Genomic DNA, 18,741 nt, shown 5'->3' on the forward strand with positions numbered 1-18,741 from the left:
ATTGGCTGGTTGATCTGTGACGTCACACGGACACTCCATTAGGTACACTGCCATTTTCAAGTGTACCTAATAACAGGCCACTTTATTAGGGAAATATCATGGTCAAAGGTCAGAGGTGTCAAGCTCTAGGCCTCGGGCCGCGTTCCAACATGTTTTCCAAGTGACCCTCGTTAAGCGCAGGTGCGTGAAAAGTTTTAGCTTCTTTCACGTTCTGAAGGAGCTAAAACTTTTCCCGCAGGTGCACTTAACGAGGGAATCACATGGACACTCCATTAGGTACAACGCCATTTTCAAGTGTACCTAATAACAGGCCACTTTATTCGGGAAATATCATGGTCAAAGGTCACATGTGTCAAGCTCTAGTCCTCGGGCCGCGTTCCAACATGTTTTCCAAGTGATCCTCGTTAAGCGCACCTGCGTGAAAAGTTTTTGGTCACTTTCACGTTCGGAAGGAGCTAAAACTTTTCACGCAGGTGCACTTAACGAGGGAATCACATGGACACTCCATTAGGTACACTGCCATTTTCAAGTGTACCTAATAACAGGCCACTTTATTAGGGAAATATCATGGTCAAAGGTCACAGGTGTCAAGCTCTAGTCCTCAGGGCCGCGTTCCAACATGTTTTCCAAGTGACCCTCGTTAAGCGCAGGTGCGTGAAAACTTTTAGCTTCTTTCACGTTCAAAAGGAGCTAAAAGTTTTCACGCACCTGCCCTTAACGAGGGAATCACATGGACACTCCATTAGGTACACCGCCATTTTCAAGTGTACCTAATAACAGGCCACTTTATTAGGGAAATATCATGGTCAAAGGTCACAGGTGTCAAGCTCTAGTCCTCAGGGCCGCGTTCCAACATGTTTTCCAAGTGACCCTCGTTAAGCGCAGGTGCGTGAAAACTTTTAGCTTCTTTCACGTTCAAAAGGAGCTAAACGTTTTCACGCACCTGCCCTTAACGAGGGAATCACATGGACACTCCATTAGGTACACCGCCATTTTCAAGTGTACCTAATAACAGGCCACTGTATTAGGGAAATATCATGGTCAAAGGTCACAGGTGTCAAGCTCTAGTCCTCAGGGCCGCGTTCCAACATATTTTCCAAGTGACCCTCGTTAAGCGCAGGTGCGTAAAAACTTTTAGCTTCTTTCACGTTCAAAAGGAGCTAAAAGTTTTCACGCACCTGCCCTTAACGAGGGAATCACATGGACACTCCATTAGGTACACCGCCATTTTCAAGTGTGCCTAATAACAGGCCAGTTCATTAGGGAAAAATCATGGCCAAAGCTGATCTGAAAGTCAAAAGTGCCACACCCACCCTCACCCCCACCTCCTGATTGGCTGGTTGATCTGTGACGTCACACGGACACTCCATTAGGTACATCACAATTTTAAGGTGTACCTAATAACTTTATCCATTTTGTACGTGTCAAGAATGTGTATTTGACTGCTGGCTCTTTATTTTGGGGGACACCAACACATGTACACAACATAAAACACACACATATTGTCATATAAGGCAGATTTTTAAGTTTTCATGCCCAAAAAATAAAAACAAGGAATAAAAACATCGGTCAAGTTTTAACATAAATGTTTATTAAAATGATGACAATAATAGTAATAATAATAATAATAATAAAAGGACATTTTAAACCAGCAATCTAATGTGAAATTGCAGTAGATATATTGGATAACAATATTTAGGCGTGTATATGCATACACGTTATTTATCAACTACTGTAAGAGTGTTAAAATCAAGATTACCCAAAGAGAAGCATAATCTCCCCGCTGTTGCATAACATCCTTTCATGCAATAAAGTTAGCAGTTAGCTTGAAGAAAACGAGAATTGTTCACGCAAGGAGGCGCCACACGTTCACTGACTGATCCGTTGATCCAGGGGAAGGCAGTTGACCCACTGCCTCGTTCGCAAACGGGAAAGTCAGGATTTGTTCCCTCACTGATCCGTTCTCGCGATGAACTGGAAATGCAAATCACACACTCACTGACACGTTCACTCACAAATCCGTTCAGTCGGTAAACAGGAAATGCAATCCACGACTCGTACGTGAACAGGAAGATACGTCATTTTTTTCTTCGTTTTCTTTTACAGCGAGGTGGCACCAGCTTCAATGGGCATTACCGACACCTACTGGTTGAAGTCATATGAACTGAAAAAAGAACGAATCACTTTGGGAAGTGATTCGTTCACTCTCGTACACTGAAGAAATTTGTTCTTTTAAACTAATCACCTTTTGACGACGATTTTGACGAGCGGTTCAAAATCTTAATGTCATTAAAGGTATTGTTTTTCTTTTATTGATCTGTAGCAGTTGTTTGTAGAGTCATAGACATTTCTAGAGCAGTAAATAAATATTGGTACAAGTCAAGTCCAGTCACTTTCCAAAAACTCTTATCGATCTCTCCTTTCCGTCCGACTTAGTCTGTCTTTGCCGACGGCTGTCTCCGATCTATCTTGCCTTCCATGCCTTCGTGGTGGGCTCGAGTGGTGTCGGTGGAGGGGCAACCCCCTAATCCCGAACCGGTGGGATTGGTTTTGCGCTATGTGAACTGGCGGAAGCCTCGGTGCGGACATGTGGGCCCCAAGATAACAAAGTCACGGCGGGAAGAGCTCCTTGGAAGGCGTGAAAAGGCAACCCGACCCCGCCGGGATGGGTGGCATTTGCACGCATGTCGGCCGCCTCAGCTCGTCCTTTGTCAACACGCTCGCTCGGGTTGGCCGGCGAGACCCGCAGGCATTTTCAGGCGCCAAACGAAGACCTCGGTGGCAGTCTGTGTCCGCAAAGATAGAGCGTCCCCTCCGAGAGGCGCTTTGCTTTGTGACCGCATTAGCGCCGCATGGACGCGCGCGACTTCAACACGGAATTTTGTTTGTCGTCCGAGTCAACTGCAAAACAGCTCAAAGTTAAGGACCGCACGCTGGGCCTCCAGAGACCCCCCCCGAAACATTTTCCGCACGACACACACAATTACAGTCGTCAAAGAGCCAGCAATGTGAATTCGGGGTGACACCCCGCACGTTGGAAGCACCGTTTGACTTTTTTATATTTTTTTCTTCTTCTTGCTAAAATTTATCTTACAAGGCGTATCCTTTTGAATGCAGATCTTCTGACGAGTCAGCCGCTCGGCTTCTTACTACTTGCTTTTATTTCGTTCCATCTGCAAGTTCTGGAGTTTAAAGGAAAAAAAAAACTTCGATTGGTTCATTTATCAAAGGCAGTAAGTTCGGTTAAAAAGCGCCGCTGCCCTTGGCAACCGAGACTTTATGTCAGATAACAGCAGGGGGCGACCGACCGACAGACCCCCCCCTTGCCTCTCGTCTTTTCCTCATTTTCAACCAAAGATGTAACTGTTCAAAGGGACTAATTCTTTCAAAGCTGCAAAGATCATGAAAGGCCAGTCCTGTTCCGCATTGCTAATGGATGGAATGCTCTCGCGTGTCTGAACGTGAGCCTGTCTCCAGACTCTCATTAGCGCTCGCGGCAGCACACGTCATTAAATTTGCATTGCAGACATTCTAGACACACCTTCACTGGCCTCCACCAGTTAGAATAAAATTATTATATCGTTTATGGATACTATAGAACTGTTTTAAAGTCCTTAACGAAAGCAATTTTTTTCCCACACGCGGAAAAAACTAAAATGTTGAACACCATTAAAATAAAATGTCCATGATGCACATCTAGTACAAAGATTTTTAACATTTTGTTCATTTCACTGGGGAAAGTCAGTCCATGCATCAAACTGTACATTGATTGACTGTGGTTAGCTGTTTTGTCATTGGGCCGCTAGAGGGCGCTGTTCCGCTAACTAGACTAAGGGCACCGACAGTCGCGCACAGCCAGCCTCTCACTCATCCTCATCTGCAGGAGGGCAAACAAGCAGAAGCCCCGTCTCTTCGGAAAAGCAGCACGCATCTGTCAGGACTGTCCCGTCCCGTTCCGTTCCGTCGTTTGCAGGAAGCGAGAAGGATTGTGCACGCAGCAAAGCCTGATGAGCGGCTTGAACTCAGCAGATATTGCCGTCGGACTTGACAACTAAGTTTGTTGCGCTGCCATCCAAAGAAGAAGGGACTTTCTGTGGGTGGACCTTTTTTTTTCCTCCTTCTAAACGGGGAAAGAAGTCGGTGGGTGCCCAGTCGGCGTCTCTGCAGCTCGCCTGGCTGTGGAGTCGGATGTTGATGTCGCTCCTCGCCCACGTACGTCAGGCGAGCGGGGATGAGAGCGCGACTTCCTTCGCGGAGAGCGCATCAGATATGAGGACACAAATCTGCTCTCGGGGTTAACAGAACCAGACCACACGGAACCGCATCGCACCAGCAGGTAGGTAAGGGGGGTCCATTTCGGGCGCCGTGACGGGGAAAGTGACTAGAAAGTTCATAAAAAAGCTGTTGCTCACTTGGTTTTGTTATTTTGAAGCGGAACCACCAGTCGTTGTTATGCTTGAATGGTAAATCTCAACTTTTTGGAATGAAACGGGGCCCCCTGTGGTGACACGGCTAGGGGCACTTTGAAAGATGAGGTAACGAGATCCAAGATGAGCTGCAAGCGCACCTTGGGTGTCCAGTGACTTTCCCCGTGCCCGGTCCCAGTCTGCTCAGGAGGTCGAGCTGACAGTAATACGAGAGAGCACGGATCGCATCCTTAAGATGGTTTTTCTTACTAATCCCCTCCTAATATGACCAATGATGGAACATGGCCGCCGTGCAGATGATAAAATGTACATATTCAATTAATTGTGTTCTTGTTAAGGGAGCAGAAGTGGAAGTATTTTTCTTTAACCAGAAGTGTAAGAACGCCGCAGCAACAGATGCTCGGCCTTAGCATCTTCTTAGCATAGCAGAATAGAATTTTTGGGTAGCAAATGTTGACTGCCACAATGCTGCTTGCGAGCATTCATGGCCATCACATGGTGCAAAAAAAATCATTTACAGCTGATTGTGAAGGCAAATTTCCAAGCAAGATGATGCTGTGGCCCGTGTTTGTGGAGGGCAAATCAATGCTGACAATATAGGGGCAATTACAAAAGCGCTTTGAAAGGCAACCTAGTGGAACAGACCCACCCATGCATGAATAATGTGTGTGTGAAGTGAGCAGAGGAAATGTTGCGTTTGGTTGGTGTGGCGAAGCTGTTTGCTATCGAGCGAGCGTCGATGCGGGTCTGAGCCAGTGTGTGTGTTTGGACACACTGCAAAAGATGGATTTCCGCTCTGTTGCTTTGAAGCAGTCGCCAAGAGCTTCCTGCTGAGTGTTCCTGCAACGCCAAGCTTGTCTGGCAAACTCTCGTTCTGCCTCTCAGCCACTTCCAGTCTGGCTTCTCCCTTTTTCTTTTTACAAAAAGCGGAGATGAGCGCATACTGGTGGAAATAAGAACATGGAGGTTTTGGTCGATTTGAGAAAAATTGTATTCCCTGTCACGCCCTCTTTCAGGGATGCTCAATTTCCCCGTGAAATGGGTCCGATGGTTCTCGCATGCCCCCGTCGAGTTTTTTTTACAAGCGCCTCTCGCTCAGTGTGCCATAATATGCCGAGCGAGGGATTTGGGAGATGAGTGAAGCTGTGAACAGTTTTTGTCCGAGATTTACTCCGCTGATGCAATCCGGTCACGAGCAGGGGGGGGGCTTTTACAATCACTGCAAATACGTGAATCCAATTTTCAGCGAGAATGTCACATCTGCTTTAGTCTCCTGCTGAATTTAGGATGTTAGAAAACAAAAGGTTGACATTGGAGTGATACACAACTCTTCGTTTGAACAGCAAAGTTGCGCAATGGCACTCTTGCATCGTCAGGGGCGACGGGATCGTGTGGACCGACCGCGCCGCTTCATTTCAACTGCTGCAAATCAGCCGGAGGAATCCTCGCCGATAAACACGGGTGTCGTCAGTCTGTCATGCTTTGCAAAGATATCGGCGGCGAGCAAATCCTCCAAAGTCAAATTACAGAGAGTGTGGCTAACATGTGGCCAGATGGAGGGAGCGGATCTGCACAAGCAAAGCAAAAGGTCACAGTCAGGCTCCAGATGTCAATATTGGGCAGGCTGGATGCAGGATTCATCAGGAAATCCGCCCTGTTTGGAACTATGCAACCCAAAGCACCTCTTTTGGACGGCGCTTTAGTTCTAATTTTGTCCCAATTAAAGGTCAGCCCACAAAAGAGGAAAAAAATAAACCGATAAGAGTTCTCTTCTGAGCAAATAGGAAAAATGAACGAGAGCCAGAGCAGAGTCCCTCTGCGGCCAGACGAAGCCTCGTCCAATCAAACGAAAGACGACAATGAAACCGCGCCACTCTTCACTCCTTTTTATTTGCCTCCTCGGTTGCTCTCTGAATTTCTGCCCTTGGCACTTTTTCATTCAGCTATGTCCAAGATTTGCATCAGATGCTTGTCCCAAACTCCAGGTGTGGAAAAGTCAATCGTTGGAAATGCTGCGGCCGGGCCAGGCTGGGATGAGACGGGAGGGGCAGGAGTGATGAGCTGTCCAGAGACGGATGCATGACATCCAACTATTTTGGGCCGATGGCGAGCGTGTGAGCCTCAGCCAAAACACAGACAGCGAGCAGGGCCGACGGAGAGCGCCCGAGCAGATGCTTGATTTAGAAAATGATTCTTGCTTCTAGGGCAGGGAAATGGCGCTGAAGGTTTGGCAAACAAGATGAGAAAAGCTCTCCGTGTTGGAATGAAGACCAAGCCGCCATCGCAGCAATTCTCGCTGGAGATTCAAAGCAACAAGAACCCGCCCATGATGGTGTTGGGCACACCTGACCTGGATCTGTACTGTCAGCAGCCGCACTCCTACGACCTATTTGTAGTGACATCCTGACTGTAGCTTCAGGTGAAAGCAGTTCTCCAGGTTAGCAGAGGGAACGAGAGAGAGCAATCGGTGGGAGGGAGTGTGACCCCCATGGGTGGAATCCAGCTTTGGAAATGTGTTGGGGCCGCGTGTGATGGCAGGAGCTCATTTGAAAGATCCAACGTCAAGTCTGTGATGTGCATTCTGATGGAGTCTGACAAATAAGAGCATGACCAAGCGCATGCAGGCACGCACGCACCCAACTTGGCGCCGTTTTAGCCACGCCCACAAAATCTGGATGCGTATATTCCAGGCTGATTTCGCGCGCCCTTTATCCCCCCTAAAGTGTGTTTTTGAACAAGTGTTGCTGCGGGTTATTATTGTGCAGGGACATCTTGAATCTCTTTCCGCTGCAAACCTTTGGGAGGACAAACGCGAAGCGGCGCAATCGAGAGGAGGCTGATGAGGCGTGAGGAGGGGAGGGGGCGGGGTGGGGGGGGGCGCATTCCAACGGGACTAATTAAAAGAAAGGAACAGACTGCACAACTCATCTGAGAGCGGCTCGCTTTCTCCAACAATCACCTGCAACTCTTTTTCTCAGTCATGAAAGCAACGTCGGAAGATCCAGCGTGGGTGGATGTTGCCGAGACCAAAGCGTCTGCTGGAGTGTGTTTGTGAAAGGCGCCGACGTTTCAAAAAGCAAATTTTCGTACCATAGACATTTGATTTAATAGAATGGAATCTCCTTGGCCTTTTTCATGAGGTCACAAGTCAATGTCTTCTTGTCTCCGTTTTTTTGGATGTCTCTGACAAAGTGCGTGTCCTCTTTTCGTGGCAGAATGCGGGAGCCCTGTCCGTGCGGAGGTGGCGGCGGCGTCCGTGCGTGGAGCCTGCTGCTGTCGATCTGCCTGGCCTCCTTGACGCACGCGCAGCGGAGTCACACAGGTATCAGGTGATGGCTGGTGATGGGTGGCAAAGAAGCTCCGTCCTTCACGGCAAGCCTTTCTTGCCTCACGTTGCACTCAGTCCGTGGAGGGAAACCTCGGTAGCACGACACCATTAGGCGCCTTGTCCGACTTTATTTCCAAATCAGACGTGAAGTTTGTGCAAAGTTGCTCAGTCCGTCGGGAACGCGGTCCGGTTGTTCTCGGGTGAGTGCGCACCGAGCGAGTCCCACGGGCCGGCCCGGCATGCATTGGCTCGTCAAACGGGCTCCCCGCAGGGATGTCGGGAGACAGGCTGTCGGCCCGCTTTGGAAGCTGCTCGGCGCTTAAGTGACGTCTCCCACCGCGTGGCTCCATATGGCTTGATAAAAAATTCAAATTGAAAATGACACGTGTGAACGTTTCATGCCGCTTAGCGGTCGCTCAGCAAGCGCTTAGTGTGTGTGCGTTTGTGTGATGCACGGCGTTGAGTCTTTTTTTGTTTTGATGTTACAGCCGCAGGAGAGTCCAAGTTTTTTCCAGCTTTGGTGACAACACCACGCACGTCTTGAAAACAATCTTGTCTTTTCAGTCCTCCTCCATTTGCTCACCGTACTTTGCAGGAGTTGTACTAGCTCCGGAGTTTTGCTTTATTTCACGGTCAATAAAGCTTGAAACTCCAATCAGGTGGCACAGCGTGAATTCCCGCTGGGGGCAGAGGCAAGCTTTTTTTTTCCTTTCCTTTTTCCTCCTCAACATGGCCTGCTTTTTTCCTTAGGCAAGACACTTCACCCCGCTTGTCGTTGGAGTTGACGTCCACCAGGGTTTCTCCCTCTGTCCTTTGGGACGTAATCCTCGTCGCCGAGCGCCCGAGCGTTTCGCCGCATATGCTGCACTCTTAGCCAGGCGGCGTTTTTCCGTGGCCGGCATATGCTTCGCGGGGCAACTTTCATCAGATTACTAGATTAGAGATTAACTACGTGGGGAGTTCGTTCTGCCCGTGACAGCGTCTGTATTTACCGATGCGCATGCTTTTCCGGCTCCCGTCGTGTTTGCGGAGCTGTCGTGTCGGACCGAGCTTCTCATGTTGCCTAAATTTGCTTAAGAGGCTTTTATTTTTAGACTTTTGCTGTTGTGAGTTAAATAAAACAGCCGTAATGCAGCCTCACTAATCCTCTCAGGCACAACTAATCCTTGGAGAACACCACTGTAAATACTCGGTGGCTTCGCGTTAAGGCACAAATCACTCAATCCCGCACTGAGCGTTTGATGCTTATTTTGGCTCAAATTAATTGAAATCTCACCCCCCCCCCCTCTCTCTCTGCCTCAACAGGCCAAAGACATTCCGGAAATAACGTTGCTATACTGTCTAAATCAGTGGTTCTTAACCTGGGTTCGTTCGAACCCTAGGGGTTCGGTGAGTCGGTCTCAGGGGTTCGACAGAGCCCCACTGAGGAGGTCCGAACAAACCTGTTTTATCGTGTAGCTTCTGATTTGCCAGTATGTAATTTGTTGCGAGTTCATGCATTGTGTTGGTTTTGTTCTTCGAACAAGGTGATGTTCATGCACAGCTCATTTTGTGCATTAGCAAAAAAACATCGATGTCTTGAATTTAGAAAAAATAATTTTTCACTAACGAGGGGTTCAGTGAAGGCGCATCTGAAACGAGTGGGGTTCGGTACCTCCAACAAGGTTAAGAACCACTGGTCTAAATACTATGTTTTCGCATTTGTATGCGTGCCACTGTCAGATTAAAGTGCAAAAAAGGGGCGTGGCCATGCATATTGCCCCAAAGAACGGGCGCCATGACGCGATGGCCTTGGCTCAAGGCGCCACTTCAATAAGAAACTTCGTTCACATGCTCCAAAAGAAGTAGAAAGAAGTTAAATACTTATGTAACTACCTGGAGTAAATCTTGAAAGGCCTTGTGGTGAAGCACTTGATCTGTTTGCAGATGCCGGTGAGTGCCCGCCCGCCCGCCTGCTCGGCGTGTCGAGTGGCGTGTGCGTTGCGGCCTCTTCAATCTTTCACGCCGCGTAAACAGGATGAGAGCGCGCCATTTATCTCCATCTGCACCATGACACCTACACAAAAACAAGAACTCACTCTGACGCACGCACACACCCGCAACTCGTGACGTAGCTTATATTACACAATCCATTTTGTCCAGCAGCGGCAACGACACAATGTTCTCCCCCGGCGCGGCATAATGTGACTTTTCTCCCCAAATTAAGCGTTTCTTAGCGTGATAACGAAAATGACAAGTGTCCTCGAATATGCGCATATCTTCAGCCGCCTACTCGGCTTTCGAGGGTTCAAATACCGGAGGGACGTGAATGCGTCGCTCTCCTCGCTAACGCCGCGTGGATTCATGCGCACGAGGAATTGATTGGTCGATGTTCTCGTGGAGCGCTCGACTGTGTGTTCCCTTTTCTCGGCGCTGATTTTCTTGGCAGGCACCCTCGCAGAATTTTAATGTAGCCCGTGTTTACGATTCATAATGGATGGTCCCATCTCAGTGGGATGACATCTCATCATTAGCAAAAACGCAAGAAGGCTGACGGGAGCGCACACGCACGCTCGCTACCACGTGCCATCTAATTGGCTGAGCAAGTGTGAGTTGCACTAACAAGAGGAACATTTGCTTTCTCAGCGTGGCTCAAAATGCGGTCAAGTGTCTGTTGTATTTCGTTTTCAATCCCATCAAAGTTTGTCATCTGTTCTCGGAACGAACGAACGAACGTCGTTGCGACGGAGACTGACGTGCATAATGAATTGGCCGCGATTGGCTCCGTTTCAAAAGGTCAACCCAAGTGATCCCGTGGGGGTCATTAGTGTGTCCCCGCCGGCCGCTAAGCTTCTTCCAATGCCAAAAAGAAAATAAATGAGGAGAAAAGGACTTTTCTCATCTATTTCTTAGGATGCAAATGTGACATTTTCATTCTTCTCCTGACCTCGCACTGAAGTCTGCTTCTTTGTTTCACTCATAATACTACGTCTGGAAATGTACGAGCGAGTGACTAAACACAAAAGCAGAGCTGGCAACGGGCGAGAGGTGGCTTCCTTTCTTTGCCCGCCCTTGAAACGTCGCATTTCGAACCATGCTCCGTGTCGACTGACGGCTTTGTTTCAGAAGCAGCGTGCGTCCTGCCAGAGCGACGTTCGGAGCAACGTGTGTAGCAGTTTGTTTGTTTGTGTGGCGCAGTGCAAGTGAAAGCCGGCACGTGCGAGGTGATCGCCGCCCATCGCTGCTGCAACAAGAACAAGATTGAGGAGCGATCTCAAACGGTCAAATGTTCCTGCTTCCCCGGCCAGGTTGCCGGCACCACTCGGGCGAAGCCCTCTTGCGTGGATGGTACGTAGATCAACAATATCCGATCGATCTCCCTATCTCTCTCTCCCTCCCTCCTCGCTTTTTATCTGATATGACGCGTGGTGCGCAAATCTCACATCCTGGCCTCCACTTGTGTCCTTTTGGATTTGTTTCCACTCGAATACGCAAAGGGTGGCCTGCGCGCCGATGACACGGCGGCGGGACCCTCGGCAGCCACGTCGTCATCAATAATAAAGGCAGAGCGGAATTCAATTGCACAATGTGCGCCTTGAATATGAATTTACCCAAATCAGCGCCGCAGAGGAACGTAATCCTCGTAAAGCCGAACGTCGCCGCTCGTCCGTACCGAGACGCAAGTTGGATTTCTGGCTTGCGGCTGACAAATGTTTTTTCCACCAGCCTCCATTGTGGGCCAGAAATGGTGGTGTCAGATGGAGCCGTGCATGGAAGGCGAGGAGTGTAAGGTTCTTCCGGACCTCACGGGATGGAGCTGCAGCACCGGCAACAAAGTCAAGACCACCAAGGTCAGTCTCCACAGATCTTGGCATTTCTTGAGCCTCGTCGCTCGCCCGGTCCAGCCTGGCCTGACCTCAGGGGTGGCGGCGGCTTTGGAAATTAATTTTTTAATCAGGGAATGAATTGAAGGCAATTCTTAAGGAAAGCCTCCATTTGGAAAAGTTCTGTACGAGACAAAAGCAAAGGCACGCTTCTATCGGTGTCGTCCGCCGGTAAGAGCGAGGTCATTTTGCGCTGCTTGCATCCAAATCCTTAATCAATGATTCATCACCAGATGATGAAAAGCCTCGTTTTGTTGTTTCTTTCCTCCTCGTCGCGTGCGGCTGGCTGAGGTCAAGATGCTCAGGCATCCGGATCAATATCACCGCACGCATTCTTATCGTCGTATTAAGCCCAGCTCGTAAATTGAAATTGACGATGGGCCGGAGAGCCGAGATGGCCGCCCCGCCCAAAAGGCGGACTGCCGTCTGCTTGACAAGAAACAGTTGCCCCGCCCCCAAATGCTCCTCCTCCACTCGGGACTTGTCCTGCTTCAGCATTTTGAGCCGCTTCTTTCTGTTTTTTAGGTGACGCGATAGTCGAAGAAGACGCCTTTGCTGATGAAGATTTGTCCTGAGCTAGGAATGGCGGCCGCCGAGCCGGCCCGGACTTTTGCACGGCCCAAACTTGCGCTCGGCCGCAAAGGGCCGCCCGACGCCACCTCCCGGACCGAGGGAAGCGGCAGCTGGGCAAAAGTCCTTTTTTTTCCCAGCCAACCGTATTCTCCCCCGTGGCGTTCCGCAGAAACACGGCCAATGGTCGGCCTTTGGATTTCGTACGCCGTCAAATTGAACATTTTGTCAAATTGTGTCCCCCCCCCCCCAACCTCTGAAAAAGCGCCACCTTTGTAGGAATTATTTACCTGAACTAGTTTGTGGTTGACCACCTTTTTGTTTTTCTTCTTTGTGTTTAAGCTCAGATTGCTATCAAGTGAGATGTTCTGCTCTCCATGTCAAAATGGTGCGTGTTTTCAAACGTATTCTAGGCAACGAATAAAGCCTCAAAAGCCAAGGGAACGTACCTCCGTCTCTCATTGACCACCTGACTCTTGCGAGGCGACTTTCTGCTCTCGTTTGTCCTTCTAGAGAGGGAATCCATCTTCACCACAAGCAAAAGAGACGTCAAAGTGGGCAGAGCTGAGATGGGAATTTTACAGGACGACTGAAAAGTCTCATGATTAGCATCAGAGGCGGCAGACACTCCTGTCAGACAAGGAAAAGGGAACAAATGAGCAAATTGCAGAGCCTGGCGCTCGGCGTTCTTCACGGGAACTCATGACAACAGCGCGGCGGCGGTCACTGCAGGTAATGAGCTCCATTTTGCATAAGCATCTGAAAGTAATTGACAGCTCATCGTTTTGGATGGAGGCTGGGAGCTGAAACAAAGTTTTCTTTTTTTTTCACTGTCAGCATAGCCAGCCACTGTGATGTCCTCCATACTTTTGACGTTGTCACGTCGTGGCTAAGAATAATAAGTAGGCAAGCGCACCAACCTTAAGGCACTCAACTTCTCATATCGACGCAAGGCAGATGCAAAAAAAGGCCTCAGTGTTTGAGTCTTGATGCATACAGCCAATCTCAAACTTTTTTTCAATGTGTTATTGTTTTTTCTTTTTTTTCAAATGCAAGCTCTGAATTCACTTTCCAGGGTGATTTAATACATCTTTTTCTTCATAGATGCTCTTTTTTCATTTCCTTCAGCAATCTTTATTTGATGTTAATCTTGGAAACCACTGCATGGCACACACTACTGGCTGCGCGCACACACACACGCACACACACACACTTGACAAATAGGTTCCAGCGAGCCATCTCGAATTAATTAAGGTGGCTGCACTTGCGGGCAGTTGCACTGCAGACTAATATGAATAAAAAATGCATGCAGTCAAAGACAATAAAGGAAGAGCGAGCGCAGCGATGGAAAAGCATTTTTCTTAGAGGGGGGTGAAAGAAAAAAAAAAAAGTTTCAGCTCCAACTGACTTGCCTTCATCTCAATTAGATTGTTCCTGCATTTGCTCACTAAATAATTGAAGGGAAAAAAAGCATCAGCAGACAGCCATAAGCATATGAATGTTTTAGAGCGTGCACAGGCGGCGAGGGGATGGAGGGGGGGGGGGGGGGGGAGAACTTGTCATGTAGGAAGGGAAATAGTCTTTAGAATAAGCGCCTTTTCCTCCACTCCTTCTTCCGAATGCATGGGAGTAGGAGAAAAAAAAAAACATTGCTGGCTTGGGCGTCAGCAATGATGGATGCGAGCCACTCGTCGCCAAATCCGCTTAAATGTGCCAATCACATGTTTTGGCACCTACGCGCACATCTGGCTGAAATCGACAGGCGCCAGGGTGAGAAGGTCTTCCATGTAAAATCAAGGCCACAGAAAGCTTTCAACTAGCCAGCCAGTGATGCTGCAATGGACACAGGGAGCATCCACAATGTGTCAAGAAGATAAAAAGTAAAATTATGAAAAGGGGACAAGACTTGAAGTCCAGTATTGTCGTTCGGAAAATGGACGTCAAACCTTCTCCATTGCTGCTCCCTTTTTTTTGCTTCGCCCACTCCCAACCTCCTCATTTGTCCAATCCCTTGGGCACCCTTTTCATTTTCAGCCATCCTTTAGCTCTGGCAACTTTTTAATATGCTTACATCTTATTTCATTCCCAGCCAGACTGTGCGGGGATATCAATTATTCAATGAGCTGAGGAATATCTTCGTATTGATGAAGCTTTCGCCACAACCAAGACGACGCGTGTGCATCCACCTACTGTAATATCGCTTTGGAGCAGTGATTAAAAGCCCGTCAGTTGGAGGCAACGTCATCGTCATCTTTGCAGCTCCACCTTATTTTTTACAGCACAGCAAAGAATTAACGAGACTGAAGAATGTCAAACAAGAGGTCCCCCAAAGAGGTCCTGCTTTTCCATTGCCAACGATTGTTGGTGCGCTTTTCACATGCCGTGCCTCGGCCGGCGTGACATTTGCTATCTCATTTGCGCAGAGCAGCAAAGGGACGGCGCCTCCAAGAGACTTTCCAGTCGCCTCCAAAAAGCGAGACGGCCGCTCGCTCCTTCAACGCCGCAAATGATGCTGGGAGATGAGAGCGAAAACATAAAAACGCATGCTTTCTCTCTCCAGACATTTAATCGGAGAAAGTAGAACCCAGGTGAGAGCTGCAATGACAATCCAAACATGTCATGTGGAGACGACGAGGATTTGAACCAAACTTAAGATGGGAAGAAATGATGAAACTACATGAGAGGCGATTTGGCTTGTGTCATTTTGAAATGTGCAAAAGTAAATGTGATTACATCCATCCGCAGCCTCCCGCACTCCTTGGTCCTTTTCATTCTTCACTAGATGTGTCACTCATCCTTGAAATATTCATGCTCTCGAGTGAAAAATGGATGCAGGCGCTTACGGCGCTTGTCTTCTGTGCTGGCAGAATCGGCGTTTACACGCTGAAATATTTTTTTACCATTTTGGAATGCCAATGTTTGGCCACATACTTCCTTTCCCTTCCCAGCTTCAAATCAATGATTCATTTGGATTTGATGGCACCTTATTACACCGCCGAGCCGAACGCCGGTGATCCAAAGGAGCACGGCGGCTCCCACAGAAGCTCGGGCGCTCCCGGAGCAGAAATCAAAACCGTCAGTCCCCACACGGAACACTGACAACAAGGCTAACGGTGGCCGCCACGGGCGGGCCGAGCAGCTCCGGCCGAGCAGTCACGGAACACACCGATGCCTCGGGGGTGAAAAGCTGAAAGAAAGAAGGCGGCGTCGCGCTCTCAATCAGGCAGGCACTGTTGCAAAGTGATGAGGAACCTTTGCGATATTATTCTTCCCAGGCGCCGTGTGTGTTTGGACTGTCGATGACGGCGGGAGGAGCAGAACGCCGACAAATTGAACAACAAGCAATTTACATCTTCCATCACATGGCCTGATTAGCGAACGCTTTGAAATCAATAAGCCTGCCTCCGACTCATTCTTCACACACACACAAGTGGAAATACAAAACAAGATGGAACCTTTTGCATTGTTCCCAAAATTGTTTCTGAGCTGCATGTTTTTCTGCTTTTGTCGGTAGCCCGCTTGACCCCAACGCGGCCATCGCGGTGAACGCGCACCGCTCCCTGACTGGCTCGCTGGAGCAGAAATGTCTCAAGTCAGATGCACGGGCCTCGAGGGATCCGTGTAACTGGGGAATTGTTTCATTTCACGCTTTTGTTCACAAGCTGGAGGTCAGCATAGTGGAGGGAGATTCGGGCTGGGGAATGATCAGCTCACGCGCTGCTGCTCCAGCGCAAGCTGCTCCTTTCCATTGGACTAAAACAGCAAGCAAGCACCCACGTGCGGCGTATCAAGTCAAGCTGTATCATCAGCAGAAAACGGCCGTCCATCATGTGAAGGAGTAGGAGAAAGCAGGAGGAATCCAAATGTCCAGCACCAATTTGCAGAAGATGTCTAGTTGCCTTCAAGTGGACGGACGCTGCAATTTTGTATTGTGCGAGTGGCTTCGCTCCACCGTCACGGGACACATTGACCTCACGCTGGAAGACATGTTAATCCATCTGTGAAAACGCCTCACGGCTGGCTCCAAGGTCTTCCCCATCCATCCAGCCATCAGAGGCGTGTGCCCACACACACACGCTTTACATGTGGCTAAGATGATATCCTGGGGCTGAGAACGTGGGCTCGTTATCTGGATAGAGGCAGCAGCAGATTGTGGAAGCTTTTTGCCAAGTCCCTCCCTTCTGGAGTGGATTATTTACAATCAAAAGTCAACGTGGACATTAAAAGCCCATGGAGAACGATTCTTTTGTTTGAAAACCTTTCGAGGTCAAATTGTGTCACATGCATGGACGCAAAAATGTTGTCAAAATAATAAATTTACTGAAACACAGCGTAACAGCGGCAGTTACAATCAAGACCGGGCGAAACTCCCGCTCACTGTCAACTTACTTCCGGGTACAGAGGACCCGTTACAAACATCACACACACGCAAAATCATACATTGTACAACAATAACCGTATGTATCATATTCTTAAACAATAATTAGCTCCGACTACCAGCAATATTGCGAGTTCTGATCATCATCATTTCAACAGCGTTACTCACCTGAAACACACAGCGGCGGTTACGGTCAGACTCGGCGAAACTCCCGCTCGCTGTCTAATTACTTCCGGGTACAGAGGACCCCTGTAGTTGTCCCAGGTGCCTTATTGAAATTCCCCAGAAACATATTCACAAAGTAATTCAAAAAAATAATTAACATGGCGGGTGAGTATGAATGTCCATTCAAATGTCCCAAAAACCACGATGGGCCCCACAAGACGACTTTTTTTAATTGGACATTGCTTCATTTCTTTGCCGCTCTGTGTGTGCGTTCATCTCACGGAGAGCGGCTAATATTTTACAGCCATTGAGGACACACACGGCCGAGCTTTGAGAATACATTTGGGCAAGCAGCAAATTAATATCTTTTAATTCCCCATATTAAATTCCGCACCTTCAACCTTGAAATTAATTACGACCGCTTGACACATTAGCCGTCTCGCTAGCTCGAGTTAGCCCCCCCCCCCCACACACACACACGTTTTGGCCTGTTACATTTAGCAAGAGAAATACATCTGAGTAGAATATTCCTGATTTTAATTTCTAAATAATTTGAGAGCCTGTTAATGGCCTTCCCGCACGCATAACAACGCTTTCATCCCAATACTAAGAATTGAGCAGTCATTAGACATCGGCCAAATGGCAACGGAAGATGATAGAAAGAGTTATTCCACTCCCTTTCAAATGCATAATGAGCACCAAGAGTGTGTGTGTTGCCTTTACAAAACACTCTTGATTTCACGCTATTGACCTTTTGCCAAGCGATGGGCGATGTGTGTGCGTGCGCGCGCTGTGACACCCCACTGACCTCCAGCGCAAAGCTTATTAGGGCTTTATCTCCAACCGAGGAGGCCAAGAGGGCAAATCTCTGGAGAAGCAAAAAGCCGTATATGATACAGACAAGGTTGGGCTTTTGGATGAGTGGGAGAGCAAATGGACATATTGTGAAGTATTGCACTGACATTCCGATGACGCAATAAAGCGTTGTTCGTAGAGCTGTAGGGAAGAGAGGCGTCTTGTTTGGATACCCCATATATATGTATATACATATGGTCGGGAATGGCTGAGTGAGACGACCCGGAATGTGTCTTTGTCGGTGGAGGCGAACGTTTGCACACAACCCGGGCGGGCAGCCAGGCAGGCGGATTGAGCGCAAGTGGTAACAAGCTTGTTAGGAAAGTCGGTGCCAAATGAGACAGAGCAGAGAGGTGTGAAAATGTCAGCTTTGTCAAATTGCCAGCGGTCAGCAAACGGCACCTTTGCCCACACCCACAACAGCCAGCTCTCGCTTCCTTTTTGCTTTCTGCTCATCTCTTGCTTTCTAGCTGATTGTTTTTCTCTCAACAAAGAGGCAGACCAAACTGTCGACAGCCTGATTTTTTAAACTCAATCAGCATAGTTGGTGTAGAACATTTATTGAGTTTACTCTTTGGTGTCTAGTCTCTGTCAGTCTTAAAAAAATCACATGCAAGACGGCCGGCAAGAGTGCAAGCTAGCTAGGAAGCAAGCTACCTAGCAAGCTAGCAAGTAAGCTTCTCGTCTGTTTTAGTGGCTCAATCTTAGTAATGAGGCCCTCTGCGCCTCATGGTGATGGATCGTTTGTGCGTGTCTGTTAATGGCACATTCCAAAGCGCTGTCCACGTTTAGTGGCTAAAAGAGTTTCAAGGCGACTGATCAGCCAGCCTGAGATGGAGCTGAGCTCGCACTGAGCCCGCAGCGTCAGCTATTGATAAGGAGATGGATGGGGCTTATAAGTGCCTGACATGGCTTGTTTAGCGGGACATACGGAGCGGAGCAGCCGTTGCCTGACAACCCGCTATGAGTGCGCGGACATAAGTTAGCATGCCGCATCGACGTCATTAGCTCGTTGTGTATGACTTTGCCTGGCGGCTGATTAGTTGCGTTGGCTCGGAACACAATTCAATAGAAGTAAAAGGATGGCAATTGTTGGCATAGATGAGGAGGCTCCTCAAATACAATCAACAAAGCAAGCCCTGATGCAAACCAAAA

At 48.5% G+C, this 18,741-nt stretch overlaps 1 protein-coding gene and 1 long non-coding RNA gene across 10 annotated transcripts in view; one reads left to right on the plus strand and one right to left on the minus strand.

Annotated features, from left to right (window-relative positions):
- Positions 1 to 1,569: 1,569 nt before the first annotated feature.
- Positions 1,570 to 18,741, minus strand: part of LOC148401440 (uncharacterized) — a 32,600-nt gene continuing 15,428 nt past the window's right edge. The window contains exons 1-5 of one of the 8 annotated variants that reach the window (XR_015854956.1): positions 16,735 to 17,556; positions 12,638 to 12,818; positions 9,631 to 9,811; positions 3,095 to 5,995; positions 1,570 to 1,974 (exon numbers count right to left, since the gene is read on the minus strand). This is a non-coding gene — a long non-coding RNA (uncharacterized LOC148401440). The other 7 variants (XR_015854955.1, XR_015854961.1, XR_015854959.1 and 4 more) reach the window with 7 other exon arrangements.
- On the plus strand, positions 3,845 to 12,627 carry LOC148401441 (chemokine-like protein TAFA-3). Of its 2 annotated transcripts, XM_088364958.1 has the most exons (5): positions 3,845 to 4,336; positions 7,643 to 7,749; positions 10,933 to 11,082; positions 11,461 to 11,585; positions 12,144 to 12,627. In XM_088364958.1, the coding sequence occupies exons 2-5, from the start codon at positions 7,644 to 7,646 to the stop codon at positions 12,153 to 12,155; spliced, it is 393 nt and encodes a 130-aa protein (XP_088221084.1). In that variant the 5' UTR covers positions 3,845 to 4,336; position 7,643; the 3' UTR covers positions 12,156 to 12,627. The 2 variants fall into 2 exon arrangements, with proteins under 2 accessions (XP_088221084.1, XP_088221074.1); XM_088364948.1 differs by lacking the exon at positions 3,845 to 4,336 and having other exon boundaries at positions 7,324 to 7,749.

This window comes from Syngnathus floridae, chromosome 2 (assembly GCF_059516105.1).
Source record: "Syngnathus floridae isolate MCC-2025c chromosome 2, RoL_Sflo_1.0, whole genome shotgun sequence".
Taxonomy (NCBI): domain Eukaryota; kingdom Metazoa; phylum Chordata; class Actinopteri; order Syngnathiformes; family Syngnathidae; genus Syngnathus; species Syngnathus floridae.

Excerpts from the sequence above, each read along its gene's own strand:
- LOC148401441 (XM_088364948.1), top strand. The coding sequence starts at position 7,563 with ATGAGGTCACAAGTCAATGTCTTCTTGTCTCCGTTTTTTTGGATGTCT. Across the intron at positions 7,750-10,932 it reads CGCGCAGCGGAGTCACACAG|TGCAAGTGAAAGCCGGCACG; the intron begins GTATCAGGTGAT and ends TGTGTGGCGCAG. Across the intron at positions 11,083-11,460 it reads GAAGCCCTCTTGCGTGGATG|CCTCCATTGTGGGCCAGAAA; the intron begins GTACGTAGATCA and ends TTTTTCCACCAG.